The sequence below is a fragment of the Odontesthes bonariensis genome, chromosome 12 (assembly GCF_027942865.1).
Source record: "Odontesthes bonariensis isolate fOdoBon6 chromosome 12, fOdoBon6.hap1, whole genome shotgun sequence".
NCBI classification, from domain to species: Eukaryota; Metazoa; Chordata; class Actinopteri; order Atheriniformes; family Atherinopsidae; genus Odontesthes; species Odontesthes bonariensis.
Window position 1 is genome coordinate 35,856,121 of NC_134517.1, and position 25,528 is coordinate 35,881,648.

At 48.6% G+C, this 25,528-nt stretch overlaps 1 protein-coding gene across 28 annotated transcripts in view; it reads right to left on the bottom strand.

Annotated features, from left to right (window-relative positions):
• The window catches only part of ttn.2 (titin, tandem duplicate 2), a 246,485-nt gene that overhangs the window by 138,364 nt on the left and 82,593 nt on the right, over positions 1-25,528 (bottom strand). For 7 of the 28 annotated variants that reach the window (XM_075480277.1, XM_075480295.1, XM_075480294.1 and 4 more), the window contains 25 exons: positions 20,895-21,182; positions 20,483-20,773; positions 19,441-19,728; positions 19,252-19,356; positions 18,593-18,875; positions 16,475-16,658; positions 14,747-14,830; positions 13,185-13,452; positions 11,654-11,914; positions 11,089-11,298; positions 10,904-10,981; positions 10,788-10,814; positions 9,742-9,798; positions 9,616-9,660; positions 9,429-9,476; positions 7,966-8,022; positions 6,877-6,948; positions 6,715-6,777; positions 6,513-6,590; positions 6,313-6,384; positions 5,898-6,170; positions 5,609-5,794; positions 4,247-4,342; positions 3,677-3,988; positions 3,298-3,348 (listed from right to left, as the gene is read on the bottom strand). In XM_075480277.1, the coding sequence (XP_075336392.1) occupies positions 3,298-3,348; positions 3,677-3,988; positions 4,247-4,342; positions 5,609-5,794; positions 5,898-6,170; positions 6,313-6,384; positions 6,513-6,590; positions 6,715-6,777; positions 6,877-6,948; positions 7,966-8,022; positions 9,429-9,476; positions 9,616-9,660; positions 9,742-9,798; positions 10,788-10,814; positions 10,904-10,981; positions 11,089-11,298; positions 11,654-11,914; positions 13,185-13,452; positions 14,747-14,830; positions 16,475-16,658; positions 18,593-18,875; positions 19,252-19,356; positions 19,441-19,728; positions 20,483-20,773; positions 20,895-21,182 (3,777 nt within the window). The remainder of the gene's footprint in view (positions 1-3,297; positions 3,349-3,676; positions 3,989-4,246; positions 4,343-5,608; positions 5,795-5,897; positions 6,171-6,312; positions 6,385-6,512; positions 6,591-6,714; positions 6,778-6,876; positions 6,949-7,965; positions 8,023-9,428; positions 9,477-9,615; positions 9,661-9,741; positions 9,799-10,787; positions 10,815-10,903; positions 10,982-11,088; positions 11,299-11,653; positions 11,915-13,184; positions 13,453-14,746; positions 14,831-16,474; positions 16,659-18,592; positions 18,876-19,251; positions 19,357-19,440; positions 19,729-20,482; positions 20,774-20,894; positions 21,183-25,528) is intronic. The other 21 variants (XM_075480290.1, XM_075480282.1, XM_075480279.1 and 18 more) reach the window with 15 other exon arrangements.

The following is a 25,528-nucleotide window of genomic DNA, read 5'->3' on the forward strand; positions in this document are numbered from 1 at the left end:
TCTCTGGTTTTATCTGTTACTGAGGGCTCTCTGGCTCTGGTTTTATCTGTTACTGAGGGCTCTCTGGTTTTATCTGTTACTGAGGGCTCTCTGGTTTCATCTGTTACTGAGGGCTCTCTGGTTTTATCTGTTACTGAGGGCTCTCTGGCTCTGGTTTTATCTGTTACTGAGGGCTCTCTGGCTCTGGTTTTATCTGTTACTGAGGGCTCTCTGGTTTTATCTGTTACTGAGGGCTCTCTGGTTTTATCTGTTACTGAGGGCTCTCTGGCTCTGGTTTTATCTGTTACTGAGGGCTCTCTGGCTCTGGTTTTATCTGTTACTGAGGGCTCTCTGGTTTTATCTGTTACTGAGGGCTCTCTGGCTCTGGTTTTATCTGTTACTGAGGGCTCTCTGGTTTTATCTGTTACTGAGGGCTCTCTGGTTTTATCTGTTACTGAGGGCTCTCTGGCTCTGGTTTTATCTGTTACTGAGGGCTCTCTGGTTTTATCTGTTACTGAGGGCTCTCTGGCTCTGGTTTTATCTGTTACTGAGGGCTCTCTGGTTTTATCTGTTACTGAGGGCTCTCTGGTTTTATCTGTTACTGAGGGCTCTCTGGCTCTGGTTTTATCTGTTACTGAGGGCTCTCTGGTTTTATCTGTTACTGAGGGCTCTCTGGTTTTATCTGTTACTGAAGGCTCTCTGGTTTTATCTGTTACTGAGGGCTCTCTGGTTTTATCTGTTACTGAAGGCTCTCTGGCTCTGGTTTTATCTGTTACTGAGGGCTCTCTGGTTTTATCTGTTACTGAAGGCTCTCTGGTTTTATCTGTTACTGAGGGCTCTCTGGTTTTATCTGTTACTGAGGGCTCTCTGGTTTTATCTGTTACTGAGGGCTCTCTGGTTTTATCTGTTACTGAGGGCTCTCTGGTTTTATCTGTTACTGAGGGCTCTCTGGTTTTATCTGTTACTGAGGGCTCTCTGGTTTTATCTGTTACTGAGGGCTCTCTGGTTTCATCTGTTACTGAGGGCTCTCTGGTTTTATCTGTTACTGAGGGCTCTCTGGCCTTTGACCTTTCCTCCTCAGCTGTTGGATGTTTCTCTCCTCTTTTAGTTTGAACTCTGAGGGTTTTGGAAGGGATCTGTTTGTCTGCAGCCTTTGTGGACACTGATTCCTTCAGGGAAACAGTCTGTGAAACTCTCTCCTCCTGAGATGGTTCATCAGTTACCTCCTTTAAAGGTAAAACCGTACACTCGGCTCCCATCTGAACACCTTCCTCCTCCGTCACGTCTCTCTTCCCGACGTCGGCAGATTCGAAGGAAACTTTTTCTCTAGTTTTAACAAACCTTTGAGACTCAGTTTCTAATATTTGTGAGCTAGTTTCTCTGTTTTCAGCCCCTAAATGTTTGTCAGTTTGCTTTAGGTCCCTCTGAGGAACTTCCTCTGAAGGCCAACTTTGCATAACAACGGATAGATCGACCGAATCAGCTTCATTTTGCTCTTTATCAACACGTTTCATGTCTTCTATTCTTTTAGAATCTGCCTGGTTGGTCGGTTCATCCTGAAGAGTCACAATCATAATGTTAGTTTTCGGCTCCTGAGTCTTTAAACCGTCAGTAACAGACATTTCCCGGGTTTCAGACGCTGTAACAGGCTCTTCTACGGTCAATAAAACCCCTTCTTGTGGCACAGAATGGATTCTTTTGTCCTCTTGACCTCTTTGGAGCGGCGACTCCTCCGCAGGCGAGGCTCCATCTCGGTCTGTTAAGTGAGCGGCGGCGGCTGCTCGCGTTGGAACATTTAAAAGACGTGAAGAGAAAGCACCGTGTGGTGGTGCCAAGAGATTAGGACACAAACAACACAGATAATCAGAGATAACAGGAGCTGAAGGCCGGAGCAGGGAAACACGGGGGTACCTTTTCCTTCTCCTGCCGACTCATCGCGGGTTTCGGGTGAGGTGGGGGGCAGCTTCTCAGCTCTGGCTTCGGTTTCTTAAAAGAATAATCAGTTTTTGTCTCAGTTTTTAAAAGAAGAAAAAACAGGAAGAAAGACTGAGTCACACCACAGAGGGATTAAAAAAAAGAGTCCCACCAAAACAAAACAAAGTGAAGACAACAGGAGACACAACGAACACGAACACGGGGTGGGAAGTGCAGAACGCTGACCCCTGGTGGCGGCTCAGGGTATTTCAGAGAGGAATAAAGATGAATGGAGCCGGATCAAGGCTGTTAAAGATGAACATGATGATGATGTTAGAGTTTCTCTCAGTACCTCTGGCAGTGGAGATCCTTGTCTTCTTCTTCTGTGGTTCTGAAGCTGTGCTGGGGCTCTCCGCTGAAGGCCCGCCTCTCTCAGGAGGGATTTCCCTCAGCTGGGCTCCACTTCTTTCCGCAGCAGCGGGCTCAAACTCGGCCTCTTTTCGGATCGCTTTTGGCTTCTGAGGTTTGACATCTGTTACTGACTCTGCAGCTTTTATCTCTGAGCTAATCTCTGCTTCCAACACGTGTTCAGACTGAACCTGTTCTCGTTTCACTGAGTGGGAAATAACGGCAGTTCCCTCCTTCTTTCTCCGCTCTAAATGATCAGAGGGGGTCGTCCCTGCTGCCCTGCTCTGCTCTGACACAGCTGATGAAATGTCCTCACGGTAGCTCCTTCCTTCAGCTTCCCGTTCAGCTTCTGACTGACCTGCCTCTGGGGCATCTCTTCGTGGCTCTACTTCCTGACCTGGGCTGCTTCTTTCCCTCTTTATCTCTATGCTCTCTGTTCTGATGCTCATCTCTCTGCTCTCTCTTACGGTCTGCTGTCGGACCGATACGCTGACTTTCCTCTCGTCTGAAACTCGTTCGACCTTCCCGATAAGAACCTGCTCCTCGGTTTTTCCTGCTGCCGGCTTCTCCCGCTCTTGGACTTTCTGTTTCGTCTCTCTGCTCTTTGCAGAGTCAGTGACAGATATCTCTCCTCTCAGCTCAGATCTTTCACTTTGGCGCTGCGTTTCGTGGCGTCGGCCCACCACCTCGGTGAGCTCCTCCTGTGCCCACACCTCACGCTCTTTCTCAGTCAGATCATAAAGCTCCTCTATCCTCTGAGCTCTGTCCTGCTCTGTCTTCACGAGACTCACAGCTGCTTTTAAGAGCCGTCGAAGAAGAAGAAGAAGAAGAAGAAGAAGAAGAAGAAGAAGGCGTCATGAGGCGGCGCCAAGAGGTGACAATGAAACACAAAGACAGACGTCGGTGTTAGCGGACAGCACAGAGATTAAGAGGCTACACCTCATCAGGTGTTACAGAGGAAGACGTGTTTAACGTTACTCCGGCATGTTTCGGTACCTTTCTCCTGAGCCGCGGGACGAATCCTCTCCATCTTCTTGGCTTCGGTTTCTTTTACAGAGTGAAATCAGTTTTTAAATCCAAGACGAAGAGTGTGAAGAAGAAGATCGGCACAAGAGAAGATGCAGACAGTTAGCAAACAAACAAACAAACACTCAGAGATAATCTGCAAACAGTGCACAGAGCAGCGAGAAACGGAGCTCAGAGGAGGAGGCGGCGGCTCCGCTCAGCATCCGCTGCAGACCGAAGAAAGCTCTGATGCCCTCACTTCTCTATGAGTGATCAGATTATCGCATCAAAGAGTTCGTCTTTCTGCAGCGATGCTGAGGAGCAGCTGCTGCTTCAGACACAAAGAGGGGAGAGAGAGCCTCAGCTGTACCTGCAGCCGGAGCTTCTGCTGTGGCTTCAGACACCTTCTCAGGTGTTTTTATGGAAACTCTTTCATCTGTTTGCTTCTGCGACACCTTCTCAGGTTGGACTCCTGCAGCCCTGACAGAAACCTTCTCAGGGGTCTTCCCCTCTTCCTGCTGCACCCTGGGAGCACCTTTCCCAGGCGTCCTCTGCAGCATCTCCACCTCGGCTTCGCCCGGCGGCCGCCTCTCGCCTCCCTTTTCAGGGATTCTATCAGGCGCCTTGTGAGCTACTTTTTCAGGCACCTCTTCAAGAGCAGGTTTAGCTTTGGGCTTCGGAGCTTTAAGAGGGTTTGACACAAAAACATGCAGGACGTGAGTGTAAAGAACCGTGTGCTGGCGCACAGATAAGGCTGAGCTTCACTGAGATGCTCCTTCTTCAGGCAGCAAACCTCCCGCCTGACCTGAGGGAACAGTCTGACTCTTTTGTTTCTATAAAACCTGAAAGCTAGCTTGAACCACTTCTTAACTCTGTGGTAATCTGAGTAAAACAGCTTGTTAAAACAAGGTGAACAGAAGCTGCTGTTCCATGTGAGTACCTCTCTGCTTCTCTGCTGGCTCTTCTTTGGGAGGGACGCCGCCGCCGCCGACCTCGGCTTTCTTTGCAGCTTTTGGTGCCGTTTCCTCCGCGGGAGCTTTAAAGAGTTTGTTTCAGAGACACGAGAAGCCTTAAAGAGGGTCGTTAGAACCCGGCGAACACTCTGCCGAGTGTCAGACAAGAAGCATCCAAGCAAAAGTAAGTAAAGCAAGTAAAACCAGCAGCAGGACGTGCAGCCGCCCCGAGGCGAAGGTTAGACGCCACGCAGACACGCAGACGCCAACGCAGACACGCAGACACACGCAGACGCCACGCAGACACACGCAGACGCCACGCAGACACACGCAGACACACGCAGACACGCAGACGCCACGCAGACACACGCAGACACACGCAGACACACGCAGACACGCAGACGCCACGCAGACACACGCAGACACACGCAGACACACGCAGACACACGCAGACACACGCAGACACACGCAGACACGCAGACGCCAACGCCAACGCAGACACGCAGACACGCAGACACGCAGACGCCACGCAGACACACGCAGACACACGCAGACACACGCAGACACACGCAGACACGCAGACGCCAACGCCAACGCAGACACGCAGACACGCAGACACGCAGACGCCACGCAGACACACGCAGACACACGCAGACACACGCAGACACGCAGACGCCAACGCAGACACGCAGACACGCAGACACGCAGACACGCAGACGCCACGCAGACACACGCAGACACACGCAGACACGCAGACGCCACGCAGACACACGCAGACACACGCAGACACACGCAGACACGCAGACGCCAACGCCAACGCAGACACGCAGACACGCAGACACGCAGACGCCACGCAGACACACGCAGACACACGCAGACACACGCAGACACACGCAGACACACGCAGACGCCACGCAGACACACGCAGACGCCACGCAGACGCCACGCAGACACACGCAGACACGCAGACACGCAGACGCCACGCAGACACACGCAGACACGCAGACGCCACGCAGACGCCACGCAGACGCCACGCAGACGCCACGCAGACGCCACGCAGACGCCACGCAGACGCCACGCAGACACGCAGACACGCAGACACGCAGACACACGCAGACGCCACGCAGACGCCACGCAGACGCCACGCAGACGCCACGCAGACGCCACGCAGACACACGCAGACGCCGCACGGGCACCACACAGGCGTGGTTCTGGTGTTAAACACATGCAGACGCCACATAGACACGCAGACGGTTCTGGTTCTGGTGTTAGAAACACGCGTAATGAGTCACGAGTTAAAGTGGGATGATGGAGTGAAGCCGGTAAAAACTCCTGAGCCGCATCGGTACCTTTCCTCTGAGGCTCCTTTGGTGCAGCCGTCGGTTCTGGTCTGGTTTTGGGAGTTTCTGGTTTTGGCCCGGCAGGTTCTGAAGGTTCTGGCTTGGCGACGACGGGCTCGGGCCTCTCGACTGTCGGCTCAGGTTTACGGGGTTTTAATTTTTCTGGTTCTGGCTTTGGTTTCGGGGCTTCTGGTTCTGGTTTGGTCAGACAGTTTTGGATCAAAGATTCGCTCCCTGATGGAAGCTGGACAGTTTCCCACAAAAAGACTTTAACACACAGACACACAGCAGGAAGTACCTTTGGATGGAGGCTTGGCTTCGGGCTCTGCTTTGGGAGCTGGTCCAGCTTTGGCCTTGGCTTCGGGTTCTGCTTTGGGAGCTGGTCCAGCTTTGGCCTTGGCTTCGGGCTCTGCTTTGGGAGCTGGTCCAGCTTTGGCCTTGGCTTCGGGCTCTGCTTTGGGAGCTGGTCCAGCTTTGGCCTTGGCTTCGGGCTCTGCTTTGGGAGCTGGTCCAGCTTTGGCCTTGGCTTCGGGCTCGGGCTTGGCTGCAGGCGCCACTCTTTTGGGCTCATCTTCACGTATGTAACAGACAGCGGAGGCGTTAAGAAGAGTTCAGAAGAGTTGAAAGAGTCTCACGTGGAAAACAGACACATACAAACACTTTGACATCAGGACCAAAGGCTCGGAGCAGCAGCTCGGAGAGGAAAAACAAACCTTTCTCTGGCTGTCGGGGCTTCTCAGCAGGCGGCGGGGGGGCGACGCCGGGCTTCTTCACCTCCGCTGCTTCTTTTAAGATACATTCAGACACACAATGAACCCAAAGAACACCAGAGGAAGAGAACTGAATCTGATCACGGGCCAAAGAGAAGAGAGAGTGAAGGAAAGGGAGAAGAGGTTGAGCAGAGGGGGGATACCTTTGGGAGCAGGGGCCTCCTTCCTCCCTGGGACTGAAACTACAGGAACCTTTTCCTCCACGGGCTTCCTGGGCTCCACTGCGTCAGACGTTCGGTTAAACCAAGAGAGATTTCACCAGGTGATGGTGTCAGAGATCAGGCAGACAGAGCATTTTAAAGTACAAACAGGAGAATCTGAGGGAAAACGGGAGCTTCTCTGTACCTTTCTTTGGTTCTGGTTCCTTCACAGTCGGCTTCTCCTCCGGCTTCTTCTCAGCTTTGGGAACTAAGAGACACGAACAGGGTGAGCGTCACAGGACCCGAAGTGCCGGTCAGAGAGTGGGCCGCCGCCGCAGAACGGGACGGAAAGAGGATTCAGACCTACCTTTAGTTGGGGTTTCCTCCCTCATTTCCACTTTCCTGGTCTCCACTGTCTCCTCAACAGCAACTCTGGCAGCTGGTGGGAAAGAAGAAACAGATCATCATCATCCTCATCATCATCATGCAGGAGAACCTTCTCCATTATGGTCGGGGACCTTTCCTCTTCCAGTGCTCCTCTCTCCTGTGGAGTCCCTCAAGGATCTATTCTTGGCCCTATCCTCTTCTCATTGTACATGCAACCACTTTGGGCAACTATAGCCAGGCACAACCTTTCTTTCCGCTGTTATGCAGATGATTTACACATTTATCTACCATTGAAGCCAAACAGTAACAGTGCACAATGTTCTTTGTTTAATTGTTTCGCTGATATTAAGCAGCGGTTGGCGCCAAATTTTCTTCATTTAAATGATGGCAGAACTGAATGCATTGTGTTTGGGGACCTTGTCTTCAAAGTTTAGTTCAACTGTCAGAAATCTGGGAGTGACCTTTGACCTTTGATCTGAGGTTGGACAAACAAATTAACAATGTCGTCAGGACTAGTTTTTTTCCAGCTGCATCTCCTGGCCAAAGTTAAAATGTTTTTAAGTCATCATGACCTTTAGAAAGCCATCCATGCCCTAATAAGTTCAAGGTCAGACTATTGCAATGCCCTTTATGTCGGCGTCTCTTGTATTTTATTGCTTTCACTGTTCTTTTATTGTTTTTATTTGTTTTTACTTCTTCTTTTCTTTATTTATTACCTGCTGTAAAGCACTTTGGCACACCGTAAGGATTGTCTGTAAAGGGCTGTATAAATAAAATACATTTACATACATTTACATACATCAGCAGCGTCTGAAGACTGAAAACCAACGCTCTCACAACTGAGTTACAGGAGGGTTAATCTTGTTTTGGGGGGAAAAATCCACTTGGTTAAAAAGTTTGTGTCGTACAGAACAAAAAGGGAGACAGTAACCACGACTGATCGCCAGCAGCCGGGAGAAGAAGAAGAAGAAGTTACAAGTTTTAGACTTAAAGCAGAAGCCAAACAGAAGACTTTAGTGAGTTTAAAGAGGTTAATAAAGGAGGACAAAGAATGTTCCAGGTGTGTTACCTTTGGTCATGGACACCTGCTGTGTCACCGTCTCTTCTGTCCGGCTCTGAAACTCCACTGAAGGCGCGACGACCACAAAAGTGACAAAAGACAACAAGCGTGAGGCGAACAGTTCAGGGACGAGAACGCTGACGCTGTTTCACGTGAAACAAAGACGCCATCTGTCCCCCTGAGTTCTGACGGGTAACACTGCAGCTTAGAGGAACCGATTCTACACATTTACTTCATTTTCCGGATGGTTCGACTTTGAGGGTGAAACGGCGGAATGTTAGGGTGAAGAACAGAAGAAGAAGAAATTTTTTCACAAACAAAGAAGCAAAACAAACATTTAGGGTCAACACAGACGGAGAGTCAGATCACTGAGCCTGAAACTAGCGGCTCAGCTTTAACCGCCATCACTGATCCAAACCAGCAGAGAATTTTGTAAATTTAGCTGGGTCAGGGCTAGGGATGGGAATCGAGAACCGGTTCTTGTTGAGAACCGGTTCCCAGTGTTTCAATTCCTTGGAATCGTTCGGCGATTTTGCAAACGATTCCCTTATCGATTCCAGTGGGCGCGAATGACGTCACCACGCAACGTTGCGTGGCGAGTCCAGCACAGCCAGCAGCCAGCAGTAAACATGGCGCCCAAGCGGTACAAACGCTCGACAGTTTGATTACACATCCCTAAAAAAGACGACAACAGGGCAATTGGCAAAGTGAATATTTCACCAAAGGGAGGAAATACTACCAACATGCAATAACTATGAATGAATGATTACCGTCGGTGAATCTGAACCCAGCAACGTTAGCAACGTTAGCAACGTTAGCATGTCCTCGGCTAACACTGCAGGTAACTAACTAACAAACACTGCCTATCATGTTAGCACCATTTGCCTGATTGTAAAAGCTGCTGTTAGTAACGGTTAAGGTTAAATGAATGCCTTCTCAGGCATTACATTTAGATGAAATCATGAGAGACAGAGCCTGACTGGCTCAGAGCCAGAGGCTGGTGGTACTACCCCCAGTTCACCTCTACCTCCAGCTTCTCCTTTCACCAGAGCAGGAAGAGTTAAATTACCCAGGCCAGGATAGACCAATGTGGACCTCACCGTTGTTGGGTTTGTGAGGTCACGGCTCGTGTTACTTCTAAACTAAACAAAGTTGATGCTGATCGACCGGTTTGTTGTCCTTTTTCTCCAAATGAGAATCGATAAGGGAACCGACAAAGAACCGAATCGTTAAGCAGAATCGAAAATGGAATTGGAATCGTAAAAATCTTATCAATTCCCATCCCTAGTCAGGGCTCACTGCTCTCTGGCTCCCCCTACAGGCTCAGGGCTCACTGCACATGCACAGAACCGTGGTTTCTCAGCGTGTCAGAGAGAGTCGGATCATTTTAAGTGTCATAAAACTCTTTAGGGGTGCTTAAATGCTGATTAGGTTACGGGTGATGAAGAGGGTGAAGTCAGAATGAAACGTACCTCTCTGCTCCACCTCTTCTTCGTAGCGATACGAATATTCGGCCGATTCTTGGAAAACAAAAGGTTTGTGTTCCCGTTACTAACAGCGACAGACTGCTGACTGTATCTGGCGTTTTATTCATCATCGGAGCACATTTGAGCAGAGAAGACATGTGTTAGTTAAAGCCCGAAAAAGCAGGGTAAATACCTCTCTGTTCGATCGTTTCTTCGTACTGAAACAACTCGGTGGATTCTTTAAAAGACAGAAGATTGGAAGAGGTCAGCGGCTGCTGCTGGCTCTGAATCCGTGCCGGAGCAGCGGGACTCATCTTACCTCGAATCGCCACTGATGACGGCGCCTCAGGCCTCTGCACTGAGGAGTCTGGGACGTCTACAGAACACGGAATAAAGTTCAGACTAAATGTCTACGTCCTCAGTCCCTCCAGGATGTCACAGCATTCAGCTCAGATCTCTGAGGCCCTGCTGCCTCTCTGAGGGTTTTACTCAAAGCTTTTGCAGTTTCCCACTGCTTGCATGATCATTTCATTTGAATAAATGCTTCCAGGTCTTATATTAAACTAAACAAGGTGAGGCTGCGTTTCAGTTTTATGCTCCTAAAATCTGGAACAGTCTTCCAGAAGATGTGAGACAGGCCTCAGCTCTGACAATGTTTAAATCCAGGCTGAAAACAGTTCTGTTTAGCTGTGCATATTACACCTGAAAGTGTTTTATCTGCACTCTTCACTTTTAAATTAATTAATTAATGATTATTTTTAATGGGTTTTTAATTTTTTTTAAATTTTTATTATTATTATTATTTTTTAATTTTAATTTTAATTTTAATTATTTATTTTTTTTCTTTTTAATGATTTTATTGCCTTCTTGTGATTTTATGTAGCTATGAAGCACTTTGACTTGTGTATGAATTGTGCTCTATAAATAAAATTGCCTTGAGGAGGAAACTGCAAAAAGCTCCTGAATCCTGGAGGGACTTGATTAGAGCAGTTATTCATTAAAGAAGCAGTTTGGGACACTTTGAAGCTCCTCCTGCCTTCCATCAGAGGTGTTGGACATGCTGCAGATGGGCAGTCCAACCTCCAGAATGTCGGACATTCTGACAGATTCTGTTCACATGCAGCTTCATATCTGGCTGCTTGATAAAAGGTTTTCATCATCGTGAACCACGAGGACTACATTTCTTTACTTCTGCCTGATCAGAAGCTCCCTGAACTGATGTTTAATCTGAGTTTGGAACGGTTTGAACATGGAGCTTCAACAGAAACAGCAGCCGTGACACCACTGATCCATCAAGAGGATTTCCAAAAGTGTCCCAGACTCATTAAATAAGGTTTCTGAAACGGTTTAAAAAATCCGACGTACCTTTGGGCACCCTGGCCAGTTGGATTTCTGTGAAGAGGGAAAAGTGAAGATGGCGTTAAAGACGAGCAGACAGAGGAGCAGCAGCAGCAAAGATGAGGCCTGACTGAGAACTGTACCTTTGCCAGACAAATAAAGCTCAGCTGTGCTCTTAGCCTCTCCTCTGGGCTCCAACCTCACAATCACTGAGTACACGCCTACATGGGATTAGTAATGAAGACACTCAGGTCAGAGAAACAATGAGAGCAGAAATCTGCTGGGCTTTTTGCGCCGGGCCTCTGGGGCTCGATGGCGCTCTACACACCTTCGTCTTCGATGGTCACGTTTCGGATGACCATGAAATGTCTTCGGCCCTCGCTTCTGAAGGTGTACTTGGGGCTTTCTTTCAGCTCCCAGGTGTCTTTGTACCACGACACGGCGGCGTTGTCGAAGGACACCTCGCACTCAAAGGTGGCCGACTGGCGCTCGTTGACGTCAATGTTGTGGATGCGTTTGGTGAAATGAATTTGCTCAGCTAAAACAGATAAAGACGTGAGTGGGTCAACGGGTTTTGGCATCACAACTGGGAATGTATGAGAGGAGCTGCGTGGACACAACGTCCAGCTGGTTAGAAATGGGCGTCAGAGGGGGTTTATGGGCGTTAAGATGGCTGGAGGCTGAGAGGATGATGGGTTTGAGTGGATGGAGAAAGACAAAAGGTGGGCGACGGTGGGCCAGTTTGCAAGATGAAGAGTATTAAGACAGAGGAGGACGAGTCCGAGGAGAAAGAGAAGAAAGAGGCCGCGTCGCCAGCGTTAGTCTCAGAGTGGGAGGAGTCGAAAGAGGTTAGTGAGTGGGCGGGGCATCCGGGACGGGTCGCAGGTACGAACCTTCCACCCAGAGGTCCGCCGAGGACTCCAGCTGCTGGTACCTGCAGGTGTATCTGCCCTGGTCTTCAGACTTCAGGTCTGTGATCAGGAGCTTCTGAACTTTGTGTTTCACCTCGGAGGCGAACCTGCCCTTCATCTCTAACTGCTGGCCGTTCTTAAACCACTGAGCCTCTACGTTAGGAACAGACAACTGACAAGACAGAGCGCTGGACTGGCCCTCCTTACCCGACGTGTCCTGCAGGTGCTTCTCCACCTCCACCTCTGAAACACAGAGAGCACAGAGAAGACGTGTTCAGAGCTCAGCAAGGAGTTAAGGTTCCTGTGATCGGTTTGACCTGAACAGCGGCGGTTCCTTCATAGGGGCGATTTGTGCGACGCACTACCAAACACGGAGTTTTTTTGTTTTTTAATCTAGTTGCTAAGGCGGGACTGATCTACTGCAGGCAAACTGGTTGTATATGTCATTGTCCAATCAGATTAAGGTCGCGCCTGGTGCTGCCACGCCCATTTGGGGCACCAGGAATCTCCCATTGACATGAATGGTACGTCAGTTTTTTCTGTGAGGGTTTATGTGCTCGCACAAACGACGTGCTTTCGTCATACGTCTGCTGCGCGGGACCATGAACATTCTACGAAGAAGATGGCGAGTGTGGAGTGCAACAATACGGTAGTGTTTCTGAAAGAAGTACCCTTTAGTCGTCGTACTAATGCGGAGAAGGAAGTTTGGAAGAATTTTGCGGGATTTTCGAGCTCGCCTTGCGAGGCAAAGATGAAACCCAGGGCTCCACCAACCCTGCTATTTTTCCAGGTAGTGTTTGATGTAGCTAAATAACTTACCCTTTTGTGCTCAGTCATTGACTTGTAATGATTTAAATCTTTTATATAATGTTGACAATAACAGCAGAATGTATAATGCCTCATTCATTGTTTATGGTGCAGTATTATATTTAAAACAGAGAGAAATCTCACATAAGTAAGCTGCACTTAACCATGTTTGACAACTGGTTATGCTTTTCTAAGTCATATTTTCCAAAACTTCAACAAACACTTGACTTGGATTTATATGCTGTCATTTTAATTACATTCTTTAGAATGAAAACTGAATGAATCTTATCATTAAGAGCTTATGTGTTTACTTATTTCATAGAATCCTGGAACAATATGAGGACAATTAATAAATAATGGTTAAGGTGTAATATTAACTGATTGGCAAATGTTTTGCTTTGAAGGTTTCACAATGTAACTTCCCTAGTTTGACACTTTTAACTAGTTCAGTGTTGCCATCTGGTGGACAAAAGAGATATTGCCTAAAATTGATATCTGATATCTGAATTTATTGGCACAAACAAGTTAGGGAAATAGTCTTGCTACCTAGACAAATATACCTCAGTCCTCTGGACTTTTATGGTACTAATGGACATAACGGGGGGAAATTGCACTCCCTAAAAAAATGTCAGGAGCCGCCACTGGACGTGAGACTGAGATCTAAAGAGGAGCGAGAGCTCAGGGAGGAGCTGACGTCAGTACTGACCCGTGACGGTGAGCTTGGCGCTGGAGATGTGCGGCCCGCACACCACCCGGTAGTTGCCCTGGTCGGCCGGCTGGCACCTCTTGATCCTGAGCAGGTGGCGGTCGTCGGTGATGCTGATGTCGTACTTGTCGCCGCTGTCCAGCTTCTGCGTGCCCTTGTACCAGGACATGGTGATCTCGGGGTAGTTGATCTTGATCTGGCACTCGAACAGCGCCTCCTGGTTGGTGAAGATGGACTGGTTGCAGATGTCCTTCACCACGGTGACGGGCTGAGGAGCGACGAGACGGTTAGGCTCTGAGACACCATGAACAGAATCTGACGCACATTATGAGCAGCTGTTCATAACCGGCTGACGGAGGTCAGATCACCACTCACCCAAACCAGGTTTCAAGCTTTTTTCCATCAGAATCATCCATACAACATTATTAAATCAACATGGCTGACAACAGACTCGTCAAACTAATTTTTTTGTGGAACCTTTCAAAAAATAGTCGTTGGACAAAGGAACTTTCCAGAATATTTCATGAAGTAGGTCTCCAATCCATATATAGAAATAAATGATCCTGTAGTGTTAAACAAATTAAGATAACATTATTTGAAAATTATAAACAAAATTGGGCAAAAGAAATTCTGTACAAACCTAAACTGAGAATGTATTGTTTGATAAAGTCTAAAGTCTACCAACAGGAGCACTAAGTGCCCCTGAACCTCAGCAGAGCGCAGAGCTCTGTTTGTGGCATGTTGCCTCTGGCGGTTGAAACTGGACGTTTCCATGCAATCCCAGAGGAGAACAGGAAGTGTCACCTGTGTGACTTAAAGGTGGAAAATGAGATGCATTTTGTGTTTTACTGTCCTTTTTAGCATGTATTTGGTCTTAAGCTCTTCCTTAAATTGACCTTGGAATGTCATGATTTGTTTTCTATGTCCGATGAGTGCAGACTGGAAAAAATCAAAGTCTTACCCAGTATGTTTCTCTCATTTCTAGTCAAAATATCTCATTACACTTAATATAAGACACAACTGTCTAACAAGTACCATTTCAGCCAGATATAGGGACTTGTTTGAAGACAATACATCTGGAATATCTTGTTAAATGAAAAAGTCTTGAAAACAAATTGTTTTGAGTCGGATTTCATATGAAACAAGCTTTTTTTTTAAAGAGGTTTTTAAGCTAATTTCAAGATCACTTTTATCTCAAATGTCCCAAATATCACATCTTATTTCAAGAAATCTGGACAAGCCGATTTTCACTAGTTCCATTGGCAGATTTATTTGCTTATTTCAAGCAAAAACGTCTTTTATTTGTTGTTTTTTACTTATTTTTGGAGGGGCATTTTTTCCAGTGCAGACTAACATATTTGTTTCCGATTCCTCATCAGGTCAAACTGAGGAAGTGGGAGGAGTTTGGAGCTGCCAGATGTTATTTCTGTTGGTTTATTTTGGGACAAATTAATTTCAGAACATTTAAATCAGGACCACACTCGCAGCCTGACTCGTGGGTGGAGAATCCACCCGCCTGCACAGATGAGGACCGGCCTCATGTCGTGTAACAGCGTCCTCACCTCTGTCCTCTCCATCCTCTTCTGCAGGTCGGCCACCAGTCGAGCCATGTCCTCATCGGACTCTCTGTCTCCACGTTCAATTTCCTGTCAACGACAACAGCAGCGTTACTCAGGCGTTACTCAGGCGTTACTCAGGCGTTACTCAGGCGTAACTCAGGCGTTACTCAGGCGTTACTCTGGCGTTACTCAGGCGTTACTCAGGCGTAACTCAGGCGTTACTCAGGCGTTACTCAGGCGTTACTCCGGCGTTACTCAGGCGTTACTCAGGCGTTACTCAGGCGTTACTCCGGCGTTACTCAGGCGTTACTCAGGCGTTACTCCGGCGTTACTCCGGCGTTACTCAGGCGTTACTCCGGCGTTACTCAGGCGTTACTCCGGCGTTACTCAGGCGTTACTCAGGCGTTACTCAGGCGTTACTCAGGCGTTACTCAGGCGTTACTCAGGCGTTACTCCGGCGTTACTCAGGCGTTACTCAGGCGTTACTCAGGCGTTACTCCGGCGTTACTCAGGCGTTACTCAGGCGTTACTCCGGCGTTACTCCGGCGTTACTCCGGCGTTACTCAGGCGTTACTCCGGCGTTACTCAGGCGTTACTCCGGCGTTACTCAGGCGTTACTCCGGCGTTACTCCGGCGTTACTCCGGCGTTACTCAGGCGTTACTCCGGCGTTACTCAGGCGTTACTCCGGCGTTACTCCGGCGTTACTCAGGCGTTACTCCGGCGTTACTCCGGCGTTACTCCGGCGTTACTCAGGCGTTACTCCGGCGTTACTCAGGCGTTACTCCGGCGTTACTCCGGCGTTACTCAGGCGTTACTCCGGCGTTACTCCGGCGTTACTCAGGCGTTACTCCGGCGTTACTTAGGCGTAACTCAGGCGTTATTGCGGCGTTATTGCGGCGTTACTCAGGCGTTACTGCGGCGTTACTCAGGCGTTACTCAGGCGTTACTCAGGCGTTACTCCGGCGTTACTCAGGCGTTACTCAGGCGTTACTCCGGCGTTACTCAGGCGTTACTCCGGCGTTACTCAGGCGTTACTCAGGCGTTACTCAGGCGTTACTCCGGCGTTACTCCGGCGTTACTGCGGCGTTACTCAGGCGTTACTGCGGCGTTACTCAGGCGTTACTGCGGCGTTACTCAGGCGTTACTCCGGCGTTACTCCGGCGTTACTCCGGCGTTACTCCGGCGTTACTCAGGCGTTACTCCGGCGTTACTCAGGCGTTACTCAGGCGTTACTCCGGCGTTACTCAGGCGTTACTCTGGCGTTACTCAGGCGTTACTCAGGCGTTACTCAGGCGTTACTCCGGCGTTACTCCGGCGTTACTCAGGCGTTACTCAGGCGTTACTCCGGCGTTACTCAGGCGTTACTCTGGCGTTACTCAGGCGTTACTCAGGCGTTACTCAGGCGTTACTCAGGCGTTACTCCGGCGTTACTCAGGCGTTACTCCGGCGTTACTCCGGCGTTACTCAGGCGTTACTCCGGCGTTACTCAGGCGTTACTCCGGCGTTACTCCGGCGTTACTCAGGCGTTACTCAGGCGTTACTCAGGCGTTACTCAGGCGTTACTCAGGCGGCCCGCTGGCGTCAACCCGCAGACTGTCGGAGCCTCAACTCAACTCAACTCGACTCAAACTTTATTTATCGAGCACATTTAAAAAACAACGAGGTTGACCAAAGTGCTGTACAGGATAAAAGCTGCATTAAAGGTAAAGGTGACTCAGATAATGCCTCACCGGTCTTCCACTCTCTTCGGCTCTCTCTTTCTTGAGCTGCTCGATGGCCTGCAGCAGGCCTCGGTAGTCGGTGATGCCGTACATTCGGGCGTACTTCTCGTACTCTTTGGGATCCACGTTCCTCAGCAGCTCAACGATGTCGATATCCTTCTCTTCCTGTGGACTCTTCTGCTTCGACGGTGTTCTAAGAGCGAGACAAATGAGACGTTGTTAAGATGGAGACTGCAGCTAATGACTGAATATTCTCCTCACTTTATACATGCTTCCATTAGGTAACATTATTAGACAGCATGGCATAAAGTTCCATCGCTATGCTGATGATACTCAGCTGTACTTATCTATAAAACCAGATGAACCCAATAGGTTGGTCAGACTACAAGCATGTCTTAAAGACATAAAGACCTGGATGACTCAGAACTTTCTGCTTCTAAATTCAGACTGAAGTTGTTATCTTTGAACCTGAGCGCTTCAGGGAGAAACTGTCTGGTTCTATAGTTACTCTAGATGGTATTTCCTCAGCTTCTGGTACTACAGTGAGGGACCTTGGAGTTATTTCTGACCAGGATCTATCCTCTGACTCACTGTTTTCCAGGACTGCCTTCTTTCATCTTCAGGAACATCTTGTCTCAGAGTGATGCAGAAAAACTGCTCCATGCATTTGTTACTTCAGGACTGGACTGCTGTAATTCTTTATTGTTGGGCTGTCCCACAGATTCTCTGAAAAGCCTCCAGCTGATCCAAAATGCTGCTCCTAAAGCTCCTAAAAAACTCCTAAAGAGCTCCTAAAAGATCCTCAAAAGCTCCTAAAGATCCTAAAGCTCCTAAAAAGCTCTTAAAGATCCCAAAAAGCTCCTAAAGATCCTAAAAAGCTCCTAAAAAGCTCCTAAAAAGCTCTTAAAGCTCCTAAAAAGCTCTTAAAGATCCCAAAAAGCTCTTAAAGATCCCAAAAAGCTCCTAAAGATCCTAAAAAGCTCTTAAAGATCCCAAAAAGCTCCTAAAAAGCTCTTAAAGCTCCTAAAAAGCTCTTAAAGCTCCTAAAAAGCTCTTAAAGCTCCTAAAAAGCTCTTAAAGATCCCAAAAAGCTCCTAAAGATCCTAAAAAGCTCTTAAAGATCCCAAAAAGCTCCTAAAAAGCTCTTAAAGATCCTAAAAAGCTCTAAAAGCTCCTAAAGATCCTAAAAAGCTCTTAAAGATGTTACTTCAGGACTGGACTGCTGTAATTCTTTATTGTTGGGCTGTCCCACAGATTCTCTGAAAAGCCTCCAGCTGATCCAAAATGCTGCTCCTAAAGCTCCTAAAGAGCTCCTAAAAAGATCCTAAAGCTCCTAAAAAGATCCTAAAAAGCTCCTAAAGATCCTAAAGCTCCTAAAGATCCTAAAAAGCTCCTAAAAAGTTCTTAAAGATCCCAAAAAGCTCCTAAAGCTCCTAAAGATCCTAAAGCTCCTAAAAAGATCCCAAAAAGCTCCTAAAGATCCTAAAAAGCTCCTAAAAAGTTCTTAAAGATCCCAAAAAGCTCCTAAAGCTCCTAAAAAGCTCTTAAAGATGTTACTTCAGGACTGGACTGCTGTAATTCTTTATTATTGGGCTGTCCCACAGACTCTCTGAAAAGCCTCCAGCTGATCCAAAATGCTGCTCCTAAAGCTCCTAAAGAGCTCCTAAAGATCCCAAAAAGCTCCTAAAGATCCTAAAAAGCTCCTAAAGATCCCAAAAAGCTCCTAAAGATCCTAAAAAGCTCCTAAAGATCCTAAAAAGATCCTAAAGATCCTAAAAAGCTCCTAAAGATCCTAAAAAGATCCTAAAGATCCTAAAAATATTCTAAAAAGCTCCTAAAGCTCTTAAAGCTCCTAAAGCTCCTAAAGCTCTTAAAGATGTTCCTTCAGGACTGGACTGCTGTAATTCTTTATTATCGGGCTGTCCCACAGACTCTCTGAAAAGCCTCCGGCTGATCCAAAGTGCTGCAGCCAGAGTTCTGATGGTCTAACAGCCGAGGACGGACTGGTTGTCCTTCACCGCGGCGACAGGCTGAGGAGCGATCAGACGGTTCGCTGATGATGGAGCTGTTTACACAGTAAGAGGACGCCTGGAGGCCTGAAACCCAACAGAACAAAGACGGACTCACTTCTTCAGTTTGGCTCGCAGGTCTCCCTCCAGCTGCGCCGCCTTCTTCTCGTCCACGTGCATGTCGGCGTTGCACTCGATCTCTCCGTGCTTGTTGGAGGCGACGCACCGGTACTGACCCGAGTCGGACTTGGTCACCTCTTTGATCTCCAGCTTGGCCTCCTCGCCCTTCTGCTGGATGGAGATCCGGCCGCCGTGCGTGAGCTGCCGCCACTTCCCCTTCATCCACTTGACGCTGGGGATGGGGTCTCCGCCCACCTTAGCGATGAAGGTGGCGGTTCCCTCTGCGGAGCCGCAGGAGGAGCGTTAGGACAGAAACAGCGAGGCGTCAAACATGTGCCGGCGGACTCTTTACTGAGTATATTAGAACAGACAGGCATCATGCTCCAGACTAGCTACACTGGACACCATTACTCTGTCTCATTCTTTTCTGTACTGTCTGCATTGTGCAGCTAATAATCTCCTCTACTTATGAGTTTAGCTGGTCCTGGCTCTATGGACTCTTTCTTTCTTTAAAATCCATCCCTGTTCCTTTGATTTTGTTTGTTTGTTTGTTTGTTTGTTTGTTGTATTTTTTTATGTGGTTTATACCTGAAAAACTTTATAAAAAAAGTGTTTAAAAATAAATAAATAATAAATGTGCCGGCGTGAGCGTCTTACTCTCGGTGACGTGCGCAGCTTTGGGCTCCTGGATGAAGAACAGGTTGTCCAGTTTCTTGGTGGCGGTCGCTGCTGGAGCTTCAGCCGGAGCTGCTCCTGGTTTCTCTGCAACACAACAACACGCAGCTCACACCTCAGACCTGCCACGCCCGTCCTTTCCCCGACCGCCGGCCGAGCCTCCGCCCTTACCTTTCACTGTGACCTTGGCCTTGCAGAACTCGCTGCCGGCCTCGTTGGTGGCCTTGCACAGGTAGTCGCCTGCGTCGTGCCTGGAGGTCGGGCTGATCTCCAGGCAGGCCGTGCCGTCAGAGAAGCTGATCCTGGTGCTGCCGGCGGACGCCAGATCCTTCCTGTCCTTCATCCACTGGATCTTCAGAGGAGGAGACCCGCAGACGTGACACCTGAGGCTCAGCTTCTCGCCTTCCTCCACGGTCACCGGTTTGAGCGGGACATCAAACACCGGAGGCTTCTTAGACTCTGCAGGTCAGATGAAACAGTGTGATCTCAGAAGGGGATCAGTGCTGCGGTTCAGCAACTTCAAAGCTCCCAAAAAGCTCCTAAAAAGATCCTAAAGATCCTAAAGATCCTAAAAAGCTTCAAAAAGCTATTAAAGATCTCAAAAAGCTTCTAAAGCTCCTAAAAAGCTCCTACAGATCTTAAAAAGCTCTTAAAGATCTAGCTCCTAAAGATCCTAAAAAGATCCTAAAAAGATCCTAAAAAGCTCCTAAAGATCCTAAAAAGATCCTAAAAAGATCCTAAAAAGCTTCTAAAGATCCTAAAAAGCTTCTAAAAACTCCTAAAAAGCTCTTACAGATCTTAAAAAGCTCCTAAAGCTCCTAAAAAGCTCCTAAAAAGCTCCTAAAAAGCTTCTAAAACTTGATTTCAACTGTTTCCTCTGACAGATGTGGAGCCTCTGGAAGCCAACTCGTTTAAGAGAGACGTATCTCACAAGTCTTCCCTAACAGAACAAACATGGACAGCTCAGTCAGACTGAAAGGTTCTGCAGCACAAAGAGGAAGCTGGCTCCCCAGAGCCAGAGTAAGAGTGAAAGACTAAAATATCAGCGTAAGAAAGCCTGAAGATTCTGTTCAGATCGCACATTTTATTGCTCTACCTGCAGGCTGAAACAAACAGAAAGTGTTTTCAGTGATTATCTGAGGTGAAGTAAAGCTTTCCCAGGCACAGAGCGGCTGTTTACCCTCCCTAGGTGCACTTTGCACATCAGACCCACCACAGATGCCCACGGTGACGTCGCAGGAGACTTTTCCGGCTTCGTTGGAGGCCTGGCAGGAGTACCTGCCGCTGTCGGCCACCTGGCTGCCCTTTATGCACAGCACCGCCACGTTACTCTTAAAGCTGATGTCATATTTGTTGGAGCTGAAGATCTCCTTGTCGTCTTTGAACCAGCTGACTGAGATGGGCTGCGAGCCGGTGACCCGGCCCTCGATTTTCACCAGCTTGCCCTCCGTGTCCTCCATGTGCTCCGAGGGCTTTTTGGTGAACACTGGAGGGTTTTTACGCTCTGAAATCAAGAGAAAGTCACAGTGAAGAGAAGAAGCGGGTTTTTCTACTCAAAGAAACACCCCCCAGGGGCTTTTATAAGAGAGGGCCGGAGGGCCTGAGTGTGGCCCGGGTTCAAATACCTTTCACAGTGATATCAGAGGAGCAAGAGTCTTTGCCCATGTCATTGGAGGCATGGCAGAAGTATTTCCCCGTGTCAGCCTTATCTGCCTTCAGAATGGTCAGGTGGGGCGTGTTCTCCACACAGCTCAGCTTATAATTCCCCCCAGAGCGAATGTCTTTGTGGTCTTTGGACCATGTGACTTTAATGGGGGCCGAGCCGGTCATGTGACACTCCAGCTCGATGCTGTCACCCACCGTCACCTCCTGTGGTGACAACTTCCTGTCAAAGACCGGCGGGTACCTGGGTTCTGCAGGCCGCGAAGGATAAGACAACAGGAGAACTTTAGAGGGACACATTCCAACAGTTTGGTCATCAAACAGCCGACAGAAGGACACATTCCAACAGTTTGGTCATCCAACAGTTTGGTCATCAAACAGCCGACAGAAGGACACATTCCAACAGTTTGGTCATCAAACAGCCGACAGAAGGACACGTTCCAACAGTTTGGTCACCAAACAGCTGACAGAAGGACACGTTCCAACAGTTTGGTCACCAAACAGCTGACAGAAGGACACGTTCCAACAGTTTGGTCATCAAACAGCCGACAGAAGGACACGTTCCAACAGTTTGGTCACCAAACAGCCGACAGAAGGACACGTTCCAACAGTTTGGTCACCAAACAGCCGACAGAAGGACACGTTCCAACAGTTTGGTCACCAAACAGCCGACAGAAGGACACGTTCCAACAGTTTGGTCACCAAACAGCCGACAGAAGGACACGTTCCAACAGTTTGGTCACCAAACAGCCGACAGAAGGACACGTTCCAACAGTTTGGTCACCAAACAGCCGACAGAAGGACACGTTCCAACAGTTTGGTCACCAAACAGCCGACAGAAGGACACGTTCCAACAGTTTGGTCACCAAACAGCCGACAAAAGGACACGTTCCAACAGTTTGGTCACCAAACAGCCGACAGAAGGACACGTTCCAACAGTTTGGTCACCAAACAGCCGACAGAAGGACACGTTCCAACAGTTTGGTCACCAAACAGCCGACAGAAGGACACGTTCCAACAGTTTGGTCACCAAACAGCCGACAAAAGGACACGTTCCAACAGTTTGGTCACCAAACAGCCGACAGAAGGACACGTTCCAACAGTTTGGTCACCAAACAGCCGACAGAAGGACACGTTCCAACAGTTTGGTCACCAAACAGCCGACAGAAGGACACGTTCCAACAGTTTGGTCACCAAACAGCCGACAAAAGGACACGTTCCAACAGTTTGGTCACCAAACAGCCGACAAAAGGACACATTCCAACAGTTTGGTCACCAAACAGCCGACAGAAGGACACATTCCAACAGTCTGGTCACCAAACAGCAGACAGAAGGACACATTCCAACAGTCTGGTCACCAAACAGCCGACAGAAGGACACATTCCAACAGTTTGGTCACCAAACAGCCGACAGAAGGACACATTCCAACAGTCTGGTCACCAAACAGCAGACAAAAGGACACATTCCAACAGTTTGGTCACCAAACAGCCGACAGAAGGACACGTTCCAACAGTTTGGTCACCAAACAGCCGACAGAAGGACACGTTCCAACAGTTTGGTCACCAAACAGCCGACAGAAGGACACGTTCCAACAGTTTGGGAAGGACACGTTCCAACAGTTTGGTCACCAAACAGCCGACACAAGGACACATTCCAACAGTTTGGGAAGGACACGTTCCAACAGTTTGGTCATCAAACAGCCGACAGAAGGACACGTTCCAACGGTTTGGTCATCAAACAGCCGACAGAAGGACACGTTCCAACAGTTTGGTCATCAAACAGCCAACAGAAGGACACGTTCCAACAGTTTGGTCATCAAACAGCCGACAGAAGGACACGTTCCAACGGTTTGGTCACCAAACAGCCGACAGAAGGACACGTTCCAACGGTTTGGTCACCAAACAGCCGACAGAAGGACACGTTCCAACAGTTTGGTCACCAAACAGCCGACACAAGGACACATTCCAACAGTTTGGGAAGGACACGTTCCAACAGTTTGGTCATCAAACAGCCAACAGAAGGACACGTTCCAACAGTTTGGTCACCAAACAGCCGACAGAAGGACACGTTCCAACAGTTTGGTCACCAAACAGCCGACAGAAGGACACATTCCAACAGTCTGGTCACCAAACAGCAGACAAAAGGACACATTCCAACAGTTTGGTCACCAAACAGCCGACAGAAGGACACGTTCCAACAGTTTGGTCACCAAACAGCCGACAGAAGGACACGTTCCAACAGTTTGGGAAGGACACGTTCCAACAGTTTGGTCACCAAACAGCCGACACAAGGACACATTCCAACAGTTTGGGAAGGACACGTTCCAACAGTTTGGTCATCAAACAGCCGACAGAAGGACACGTTCCAACGGTTTGGTCATCAAACAGCCGACAGAAGGACACGTTCCAACAGTTTGGTCATCAAACAGCCAACAGAAGGACACGTTCCAACAGTTTGGTCATCAAACAGCCGACAGAAGGACACGTTCCAACAGTTTGGTCATCAAACAGCCAACAGAAGGACACGTTCCAACAGTTTGGTCATCAAACAGCCGACAGAAGGACACGTTCCAACGGTTTGGTCACCAAACAGCCGACAGAAGGACACGTTCCAACAGTTTGGTCACCAAACAGCCGACACAAGGACACATTCCAACAGTTTGGGAAGGACACGTTCCAACAGTTTGGTCATCAAACAGCCAACAGAAGGACACGTTCCAACAGTTTGGTCACCAAACAGCCGACAGAAGGACACGTTCCAACAGTTTGGTCACCAAACAGCCGACAGAAGGACACATTCCAACAGTCTGGTCACCAAACAGCAGACAAAAGGACACATTCCAACAGTTTGGTCACCAAACAGCCGACAGAAGGACACGTTCCAACAGTTTGGGAAGGACACGTTCCAACAGTTTGGTCACCAAACAGCCGACACAAGGACACATTCCAACAGTTTGGGAAGGACACGTTCCAACAGTTTGGTCATCAAACAGCTGACAGAAGGACACGTTCCAACGGTTTGGTCATCAAACAGCCGACAGAAGGACACGTTCCAACAGTTTGGTCATCAAACAGCCAACAGAAGGACACGTTCCAACAGTTTGGTCATCAAACAGCCGACAGAAGGACACGTTCCAACAGTTTGGTCATCAAACAGCCAACAGAAGGACACGTTCCAACAGTTTGGTCATCAAACAGCCGACAGAAGGACACGTTCCAACGGTTTGGTCACCAAACAGCCGACAGAAGGACACGTTCCAACGGTTTGGTCACCAAACAGCCGACAGAAGGACACGTTCCAACAGTTTGGTCACCAAACAGCCGACACAAGGACACATTCCAACAGTTTGGGAAGGACACGTTCCAACAGTTTGGTCATCAAACAGCCAACAGAAGGACACGTTCCAACAGTTTGGTCACCAAACAGCCGACAGAAGGACACGTTCCAACAGTTTGGTCACCAAACAGCCGACAGAAGGACACATTCCAACAGTCTGGTCACCAAACAGCAGACAAAAGGACACATTCCAACAGTTTGGTCACCAAACAGCCGACAGAAGGACACGTTCCAACAGTTTGGTCACCAAACAGCCGACAGAAGGACACGTTCCAACAGTTTGGTCACCAAACAGCCGACAGAAGGACACATTCCAACAGTCTGGTCACCAAACAGCCGACACAAGGACACATTCCAACAGTTTGGTCACCAAACAGCCGACACAAGGACACATTCCAACAGTTTGGGAAGGACACATTCCAACAGTTTGGTCACCAAACAGCCGACAGAAGGACACGTTCCAACAGTTTGGTCACCAAACAGCCGACAGAAGGACACGTTCCAACGGTTTGGTCACCAAACAGCCGACAGAAGGACACGTTCCAACGGTTTGGTCACCAAACAGCCGACAGAAGGACACGTTCCAACAGTTTGGTCACCAAACAGCCGACACAAGGACACATTCCAACAGTTTGGGAAGGACACGTTCCAACAGTTTGGTCATCAAACAGCCAACAGAAGGACACGTTCCAACAGTTTGGTCACCAAACAGCCGACAGAAGGACACGTTCCAACAGTTTGGTCACCAAACAGCCGACAGAAGGACACATTCCAACAGTCTGGTCACCAAACAGCAGACAAAAGGACACATTCCAACAGTTTGGTCACCAAACAGCCGACAGAAGGACACGTTCCAACAGTTTGGTCACCAAACAGCCGACAGAAGGACACGTTCCAACAGTTTGGTCACCAAACAGCCGACAGAAGGACACGTTCCAACAGTTTGGGAAGGACACGTTCCAACAGTTTGGTCACCAAACAGCCGACACAAGGACACATTCCAACAGTTTGGGAAGGACACGTTCCAACAGTTTGGTCATCAAACAGCCGACAGAAGGACACGTTCCAACAGTTTGGTCATCAAACAGCCAACAGAAGGACACGTTCCAACAGTTTGGTCATCAAACAGCCGACAGAAGGACACGTTCCAACGGTTTGGTCACCAAACAGCCGACAGAAGGACACGTTCCAACGGTTTGGTCACCAAACAGCCGACAGAAGGACACGTTCCAACAGTTTGGTCATCAAACAGCCGACACAA